This window comes from Platichthys flesus, chromosome 1 (assembly GCF_949316205.1).
Source record: "Platichthys flesus chromosome 1, fPlaFle2.1, whole genome shotgun sequence".
Taxonomy (NCBI): domain Eukaryota; kingdom Metazoa; phylum Chordata; class Actinopteri; order Pleuronectiformes; family Pleuronectidae; genus Platichthys; species Platichthys flesus.
In genome coordinates this window covers 21,160,662-21,170,480 of record NC_084945.1, presented here as the reverse complement: position 1 = coordinate 21,170,480, position 9,819 = coordinate 21,160,662, and the positions used below count along the sequence as shown (strand labels likewise).

General features: G+C 38.6%; 1 protein-coding gene across 1 annotated transcript; it reads right to left on the bottom strand.

Moving 5' to 3' along the window:
- Positions 1–773: 773 nt before the first annotated feature.
- Positions 774–9,245, bottom strand: dpep2 (dipeptidase 2). Its single transcript, XM_062393001.1, has 10 exons — positions 9,170–9,245; positions 8,846–8,958; positions 8,630–8,756; positions 8,075–8,228; positions 7,694–7,763; positions 4,995–5,171; positions 3,446–3,530; positions 3,292–3,367; positions 2,665–2,800; positions 774–1,561 (listed from the first exon to the last, which is right to left on the bottom strand). Exons 1-10 carry the CDS (start codon positions 9,243–9,245, stop codon positions 1,334–1,336), a joined length of 1,242 nt encoding a protein of 413 aa, XP_062248985.1. The 3' UTR covers positions 774–1,333.
- Positions 9,246–9,819: the final 574 nt, after the last annotated feature.

The window sequence follows — 9,819 nt, the reverse complement described above, 5'->3', positions numbered from 1 at the left end:
ATATCTTGGATGTTATGGATATAGTTGCACTCCACCAACTGTGAGTTTGTTTCCGCCCACAGTCATAACATTTGAACCCCTTTTTATAGCATCAAATCACAAATTAATACCAAACTTTCTCGTGAACATTTTGTGTGGTAATAAAACCCTAAAAGAACTGACACCATCTTAGGGGGAAAAATGTTGACGTTTACTTTCACTTGTTTGTTAGGTCCATGTCCCATCCACTAACATAGATGAGGGGGGGTTTATGACTTACACTGCAGCCAGCCACCAGGTGGCGATCAAGAGGATTTGGCTTCAGTCATTTCATCCATCTTTAAATAAAGTCTATGGCACAACGTATATAACGGATAACTCATTACCAGGTGTGCAGTTATTAAAAACATTCAATACTAACAAGAATGCTCATGGTCTTGATAATTTAAACTTTTTTTCCTGAACAGCATAAGTGTAAAGCGGAATATCCCACATCACAATTCTTTGTATGACACTCATTTATGTTGGCAGAACTTTACAGAAGCAGAGAGTTTTCAGGTTTGAAGCACAATGACACTGGGACTTCACAGCTGTGTGGTTATCTGAAAGTCCTGCACAGGCTGTGGACGATGATAAAATATCAAAATGAGCTCAACAAGTTTCATCAACTTTGTTTCCAGTCCTCTGTTTATTATGAATCTTATAAAAGGCTGGGCATCACACTCTTTGAGAAACTTCTCATCTAAGTTAAAGATTTGGTTTTAAATATTTCTAAGTGCAATGAAAAAAGTGAGTCTGCTTGGCCAAACAACCGTCACTGAGATGCACACTGCCTTTTATGAAGGTGCATAATGTTACACTGCCCCTGTACTGCTTTGATGTAACCTTTAATACAATACCATTACAGCAATACATAATTTGTGTGATATTAATGTTATGATAATGAATCATTTTCCTTAACAGAACTGTTTACCCTCATTATTCCCAGCATAGTGACCCCACCTCCAGTCACAGAAGCTTTCACATGCAAAGACTAAAACAACTTATGCAAACAACTTTATAAATATTAAAGTTTCCTATATATCATAATTGTTCATAGAGATGGAAACACACATTCACCTAGAAATTAAAGACAGAAGTCAAATGACCTCCCAGATGGAGGAAAGTGCTAATGTTTTTTTATGTTGCACTGGTGGTAAGAATCTGATCCATCACCTTATCTTTGCAGACCTGTGGGGTGATGTGTCAGCCTCCAAATGGCTACAGAAAACTCAATGACCTCTAGTTATTCACACAGGATTAAATTTATCGCTTTAAAAGAAAGTCACTTTGGCAGAAGTGCATTTTTTAATTTTCAATCAATAAACCTGCTGGAAAGCAGCAGAACAGTAGCCAGGATCAGCAGATCTGCAGCTCCACGTTGGGCTCTGGAGGTGCGACCGGAGGGGAGATTGAAGGTGAGACTGGAGGGAGTTTGCTGTAATTTTCTAGCTAGCTTAAGGTTCAGTCTGCAGAGGTTCTCGACCCCCTTAGCAGGGATCTGGGTCTCACTGGGTAGGGTGACATTTAACTGATCACAGACCTGGAGGAAAATACAAATAGAGACAAGAGAGGGAGGTGACATTTGAAATGAGTCAACTTTTGAATTAGTCTGTGCCATAGAGAACTCTCGTAAACTGTAAAAAGCTATATTTTAATCTGTTGGATATGTTCATTATTATTCAGTCAATCTCAGGAGGAAAACAAGATTACTGTTAAATTGAAAAATGTTATTTTGGCCAACAGGGAGTTTTTTAGAAAGTGGCCGCAAACTCTATTTAAAGGTGGTGGTAACCCTTGTCAGAAAAAGTAGAATTACTGTCCTGGGTTTGTGCCTCTGACAAACTGCAGTTCCAGTCCCTGGTATAATGCATTCACAAAAATATGAGGTCACTGTGGCCTTTGAACTTGTACCAATGAAATCAAATCAGTACATTTTTTAGTCCGAGTGACAACTGGTCAAACAGTGAAGACATTTCTTTAAAGGAAACTTAAAACATCATGTTCTAGAGACTAACACAGTTAGGCCATTGAGATCTTTACCTTAAATTTCGATCACCAAATCTTATCAATTTATTGAATGAGTCCAAGTTTAAAATGATTCTCTTAAAATAACCTGAGGTTACAGTGACCTTGACCTTTGCCCTCCAAATTATAATCAGGTTGTCATTTAGTCCAAGTGAATGTTCGTCTCAGCTGTAATAAGATTCCTTCTGGGTTTTCCTATAATATCACATCCACAATGACATGACTTCTCCATGACCATGACCTTCGACCACAAAAATCAGTTCATCTTTAAACCCAAATTAATCTTTTTACTAAATTTAATTCTCTACTTGGATGTTCACAAGAACAAAAATGGGTCCTTGACCACAAAGATTTGATCAGTTCATGCTTCAGTACGACTTGATGTTTGAGCCAAATTTGAAATAAAATCCCTCAAAGTGAGATCACAAGAATAGGACAGATGGACAACCAGAACATAATGTGTGTGAAGGCATAATAAAATGAAGTCCAATATTTCAAACATATCCTTTACTCATTGTCTACAGCTAAACATTCGGGACATGACACTTCTTACCCTTCATTAATCAAGGAAAGCTTTATATTTGACAAGAGAATAAGTATAATAATATTCCAGCTCACCCACTCCACCTCCCTAAAAACTCGCAGGAAATTCCTTCTAAGGACATTAGCCAAATCGTTTTCTGTCCAGTTCCTCTGCAGCAGTTCCTGGATCAGGTGAGGATACTTCGACACATCATCTAGCCCCTGAGGAAACCTGCAAAAAAAACAAAAAAAACATTCACACATTTATTTAGCAAAAGGCATCACTAAAAACAAATCGTGTAGTTGTAGGTAAATACTAATTAAAAGTTACAACAAAACTTTAAGCCTTTTATTATTATTTGTTTTGTGACATTGCTTTTTGGAACTGATGATGTCTGCATGAAGGGAATTAAAAAAATTCAATGTCCATTGTTATACAGCAAATCTAGAGCAGCATCACTTTCTTTTTGCCTCTTCACACTCAACCATTATTGATTTCTAACATTTTCAGTCTGCTGATAGCTGAGATGGCCAAATTGTTGATATGAAGACAGGCTAGCCTGAGCACGGAATTGATCTGGTTCATGAACAACCTCTCAAACATGTCAGGAGAGTACGAGTGTACTTACCGTGCTTTTTGTTTTATCGTTACCCTGCAATCAGGTTTTAGAATACCTAGAGGCACTAAAACTAACTGACAATTTGCAATGGAGTATTTCTTACGTTGGAGCGCCTTCAAAGTCCGCCCCAAATCCGATCGACTCCGCTCCAATCACCTTCTTAATGTGATCAAAATGGTCTGTACAACACGTAACAAATGATCAATCAACTGAGAAACTCCAAATACCAGATTTACAGTTCAAAATAGAAACCTCACCTGCCACTTGAAAGACGTTAGCCTTGTCTTCGCAGGAAACAAAATTGGTGTGGAAATTCACCATGATCAACCCCCCATTCTGTTTCTGAAACACATACACAAGTCATAAAGATAATGATAAACTATGCATAAATACGTTTTCACACACAAGCAACCTACAATTCTATCTCATATGCCTTCATTAGCTGTGTTGGTAGATGAGGTTCAGATTTTGTGTGACTTATATCTATTTTACACACTCTAACTATGTTCTGAAGTAGTCACTGTTTAACTGTACACACACACACATCTGCAATAGTTGGAATAATGAGGAACATGTCCCTCTAGGAACAGGGAGGGCTGCTGTTAAACAAGGGAAATGCTGTTGCAACTTTTGTAAGGCTTGTGGTGGGAGGTTTGTTTGGACATTTGGTAAGTCGGGGTACCTTAACACATTTGCACACGCAGAGTCACTTGCATAGACACACTAGGGTTATTGGTTGGTATATTTTGAGAGCTGCTACTTAAGATAAGTTATTTAAGCATTTCGGTTGTTTTATCTTAGGAATGGATAATAGATAAGGTCGTGTTTTGAGGTCCTGCCACACACTTGTAAATAAACACATTTAGTCACTTACACTTTTTGACTTAGTCAACCATTTTGGTTGTCCTGTGTTTTTCTCAGTCTATAATAAAAGGACGTAACAATTTACCTCTTATAAAATATGATTACATCTAGCAGTGGTGTCATCGTGGTTGGTATTGTTTTCACCTTGTGTGAGTGTGTGTGTGTGTATGTGTGTGGGTGCGTGTAGTTACTCATCTTGTGGGGATTTAAAACTCCAGTGTGTAAGATTTAGGTTAAGGAACTATTGTTAGAAACTGAACATAAAATAACCCAATTGATATTTTCCCATTTTTCATCTAGATTGTATATTTTTGTTGGTTTCTTTACCCTACGATGAGCCCTTTATTTTAACATCTGGAGCAGGTCCTCTCTACGGAGGCCACCATGTTTTTTTACAGTGCCCTAGACTGGACAAACTAAACACTTTTTGAGTTTGAAGTCACGGAGACACAACACAAAGTGTGAGTGTGTGTTTAGAAGGAACTACTACAGAGGTGGTTTTGACTACTTTGGCATGTGTTTATATATTAGTAGCCAGATTTTGTCATCCCGTGATTCAGTGGCAAAACTGAGTATCCTTGTTATATCATAGTAATTGTATGTGTTCATGGAACGAAACATTCACAAATTGAAGAGTGTCGCGGCTGGTGTGATCACCTCCCAAGATGTTCCCCAATTCATATCCAGAATTTATATCCATATATTGGTTCTTAAACCTACAAATATACCCAGTTTATTTTCATCAATAATATTGTTATTTGCAAAAACACTTTAATGGTGTAAGTCTGATTGTCACGTTGATACATAAAACTCTACAGAGAAAACTGCACTGCATGTGCTTTGTCAGAGGGGTGAATAAAAGTGTAATTATATGAATGAAGAAAACGTAATCCGTGAGTTGATAAGCAGGCAAACTATTACTCAGTAAATTAGATTTCTCACCAGCTCGTGCAGCAGCCAGTCAGGAACATTGCGATGGCTACGACAGATGAAGTAGGAGGATGAATGGCTGAAAATAACAGGAGCCTTAGTGTGGTTCAGCACAGCCGAGGCCGTGTCCCAAGAAGTGTGGGAGATGTCCACTATCATCCCCAGTCTGTTCATCTCCTCCACCACAGCCTTGGAAAAACACATCCAAAAACCACTAAATCAACCAATCCCAGTATCATGGGAAGGAACACATGCACAGGCACAGAAAGACTCAGGCAGCAAGACAGGAATCAAGGAAGTCCTACAAGGAAGAGGCAACTGAAGAGGAAACACATTATAAAACTATCTATTCCAAAGAAGCAGTTTATAATGTGTGTTATCTCAAATAACATGGACGCGAAAAAGAAACCTCTGTTTGCTCATAACGAAATGACCAGGGCAAATTAACTGAACAATTTTTATATGCGTTTTAATGTTGATAACAGTGCAGATTGTGCCGATGTTTTAGAATCTGTGATTTGTGATTTAAATGTGGATAGGATTGTAATTGATCTGGAAACAGTCATTAAAACTTTTAAAACTATTCAGATTAAAAAGGCAACAGGTCCAGACGGCCTGTCAGCTTTTATTTTGAAATCTTTTGCCGAGGAACTGTCCCCGGTCTGGGTGAAACTATTCCAGTTTTCCATGGACACTTATATAGTGCCAAGACTATGGAAAAAATCTATTATACTACCCATACCTAAAAAGGTCAGTCCCCAGGAGGACAATGATTACCGGCCGGTGGCCATCACCTCAAATGTTTTTAAATCATTAGAGAAGATCATGATAGAGAAGCTTCGAACAGCTGTGCAACCAGCGCTTGATAAATATCAATTTGCCTACACCAAAAACCGCAGCACAGGTGATGCCATAGCGACTGTAATGCATCTTGTTCTGAAGCACCTAGAAAATCCAGCTGGATATGCTAGACTTCTTTTTGTTGATTTTAGTTCCGCTTTTAATCTCATTCAACCACACATTCTTTTGAAGAAATTAGTTCAGCTAAATGTCAATCCTTTCTTAATTCGGTGGTACTATTCTTTTTTATCGAATAGGCCACAGAAGGTTAAGTTTAACTCAGCTTTGTCTGATCTGGCTGAATGTAGCACTGGTGCCCCCCAGGGGTGTGTTAGTTCACCTTTTCTGTACACGTTGTATACCAACGACTGTGTCAGTTCTGAGCCAAATCAATTCACAGTAAAATTTTCTGATGACACTGTCATACTTAGCCTGCTCACCAAACATACTAATTTGAGTGTTCATCAACTTGCGGTTGACAAGTTTGTCAACTGGTGTGATGCCCACTCGCTGCTCATTAATACAACTAAAACTGTTGAGATGTTGTTGGATCCTAGATCAATGGGAGACCAGAGCCCTGTGGCTGTCCATGGCTAGGACATTGTGCAGGTCAAAACATTCAGGTACCTTGGTTTCCATGTTGACAGCGATTTGAGATGGGGCACACAGGTGGCCAATGTTTGTGCCAAAATTCACCAACGTCTCCATTTCCTACGTAGGCTCAGAGTATTTGGAGTTTGCAAAAATATTATGCTAATTTTTTATAGAGCAGCAATTGAGTCAATACTCCGCTATGGTATCACCAGCTGGTTTGGTAACCTATCTGTTAAATCTAGAGCTGAAATCTCAAGCCTTGTCAAAACTGCTGGCAAGATTATGGGAATAACACCCCCCTAAATCCACAGGACCTTTTTGAGCAGGCGACGATCAGACAGGCAAATGCCATTTTAACAGATAGTTCTCATGTGCTGAATAGTGAATATACTCTCCTGAACTCTGGAAGGAGATATAGGCTTCCCTTCTGCAGGCACAATCGATACAAACATTCCTTTGTGCCTGTATCAACCAAACTTCTCAACAGCAGGAAATGATTGCAATGTTTCTGTATATGTATACGAACATAGGCTATGTGTATATGGAAATGAATGTATTATGAGTCAAACTATGGACATACTGTATGTGAGTGAACAGATTAATGTATGCTTGAGGTTATGTGATGCTGATATGAATGTATATTTATGATTACAGTTAGAGTAGCGGTGTGGAAGCATGTGAATGCGTTCACGTCGGCTTGCTGCATGTGCAGGATTGTCTAGTGGTCTGTTTACTCCACCAGACTTTTAACTTGATGTTCTTTTTGTACTGTATGTGTTTTTATGTATGCAACATGTTCCCTGTCTTCACGACAAATTTCTCCCTGGTGGAGACCAATAAACTAACCTAACCTAAATAAGTACATGTCTAAGGACTTACCAGTCTAATTTGGGTCTATTAACGTTTGCATAGCATAAGCAGCATAAGCAAACTCTCACAATAACAAGGTCCAGTATGTTTAGCTGAGTCCATTACTGAGGTGTCTAAAAGCTTAACAATGACATAGTAATAATACATAAAGTAATAATGATAATTGGGGATACCATATAACAATAAACACACATCACACAGGTAAACAAATTCTAAAATGTTGAGTGGCTAGTTGTCAGCATTCATTGAATAACATTAACTGTCATGTTATTCAAAAGGTTTCTCATTATTTATACAACATCCATGTTAAATATTCAGTTATTTTATGTTCTGACTCAAACTCAAACAAGTTGACACTTGATCAATTACACAATTTTGCAGTTCATATGACTGAAGCTGGAGCTTACCTTCCCAAAGCTTGTCAGGCAGTTATCCAGACTTTGATAGAAAGTATACAAATTTGAAGATGTCTTTGCCCTGCATTGAACAATGTTTTTATTAAAACCAGAAATCATGACAATCAGAAGAAATGTTGGCATTTGAAGTTGTTTCGGTCTCTTTACAAATCCATGTCATTTTGCATTGCATTTGTAAAGAACTGCGTCTTAAACTCAATAGGGTTTCTTGTTTGATTTATGACAGAAACCATCTTGGAGAATTGATTTGAGATGCTTTGACATCACTTTTGGGGACCTGTAGTGTTCTCCATCTTAAAGTTGTATATTTTGTTTAAGTGGCTGCAATAGTCTAGTTTAACTATAATATTGAAATTAACTAATTCTCATTACCAAGGTGTATTGCAGTTATGTGTGATGGTCATGGAGCGGACACCAAGACGGTAAAACATCCGGAGAGTTGGCAGGCTGCTGTCGATGGAGTGTCCTCCCTCAATACTTATGAGACACGCTATCTTACGCCTCTTCTCAGCATTCTCCAGTTCTTTGGTGACAGACAACACGTTGTATGACATTAATGCCTCAGATAAAACCTAATATTCAATACAAGCCGGTGAAATGGGCAAAGAAGAACAAAGAATTCTAAATCTTTTGAAAATGTACCACTATTTTTTTTTAAGTTTGGATCTCTTGTAAGATAAACTGCAACATCTCATTGTTCACAAGTAATTACCTTTTCATTATGATCCCTATCATCTCCATTCCCTTTCTCAAATTATGGACTTAAGTAAGACATATGGGATCATATACATTTAAATTAAGGGCGGATACAAAAAAAAGTAACAAATGCATTGTAAATCATAATTAGATAATTGGTTGCAACTGACAGATTTTCTCCAAGACTTCTCTTCTGGACTCTGTGGTGTTTTTGGTGTTGTGCAATATCTTCGGTGGACGTGACCAGCTCAAGCTCCTGGTGCTCAGTGCACATGCGTCTGATCACATCTATTTGTTCCAGCGTCAGTCTCACGGCGTCCTTGTCTTGGGCCGGACAGAGCACAAAGGCTGCAAACATCTGAACAAGGACGAGAGAGAGAGAAAGAGACATTTGAGTTACTGACCTGACTGCCATTCTGAAACAGAAATCACTTGGCGCGATAATACCTGTGCCTGAACATGGCCTGCTTTGAGACGGGTGATGTCGATGGTCAGATAGCTGAGATTATGAAGGTCAATTTCACTCAGGCTGTTGTGGTAATGGGCCCTCAGCGAAGTAGCTATGTCATTATAACAAATGAGGGCACAAGAGAATTGGGGGGATCAGGATGGAAGCGCATTTTAATCGGAATTAAGACATTTATTTCCATGAATGTGAATCATGTGTGCAGACGGCATTAAGAAAGCTTTACGCGTCAATAAGAGGATATTTGGTCATCAATTGGTGTGCTCGGTCCATGATGGTCTCTGTGCCGTTTGCAGATATGAAACGGCACAGAGAGGAGAGAACCAACAGGTGCCTCATGGAGTGCATGGAAAAGCTTGTCACTGCTTTCCTAGAAGACATGGTCTGAGGACACACACACACACATACACGCGCACACACATTAGAGTGACTGCTAGAAACAACAGAGCATCTGAATACATGTTCTGAATCTGACTTGAAATACAATACACCCTAACTCTGATGAGATATTCAAATATTTTTGTTTATTCTCACAATTTATCAGGACAGAAACGCACAGAAATACAATAATTTCAATTTTTTTTAATGTTGAAGAAAATATCTTATACATCTAATAATAATAAAACAAATAATACAGTTTATAAAATAATTCAATTTCAAATAAAAATTACGATACACTTACACTACAGGTGTGATACCAGCTTCTTGTTGAGGAGGTTGTTTCTCACAGCTGTTTTTCCAGCTCAGCTTCTCATAAACTCATACGCAACTGACTGATGTGCTGCGTTCAAGGCGTGTCCCGAAAATATCCCTTTGGATCACGGGTTGAAGGTTAAAGCCCCAGACGGACTGGGGCGGGGCCTCAAAGTTTTATTTTAAGCAGTGACGTTAATTTCTTATGTGTATTGTCGGGTCACATAAACAGATCACCGATGTGAATCAACAACACTTGAGA

Excerpts from the sequence above, each read along its gene's own strand:
- dpep2 (XM_062393001.1), bottom strand. The coding sequence starts at position 9,245 with ATGTCTTCTAGGAAAGCAGTGACAAGCTTTTCCATGCACTCCATGAGG. Across the intron at positions 5,172-7,693 it reads GCCTGACAAGCTTTGGGAAG|GCTGTGGTGGAGGAGATGAA; the intron begins GTAAGCTCCAGC and ends TGTTTTTCCAAG. Across the intron at positions 1,562-2,664 it reads TTTTTAGGGAGGTGGAGTGG|GTCTGTGATCAGTTAAATGT; the intron begins GTGAGCTGGAAT and ends ATTTTCCTCCAG.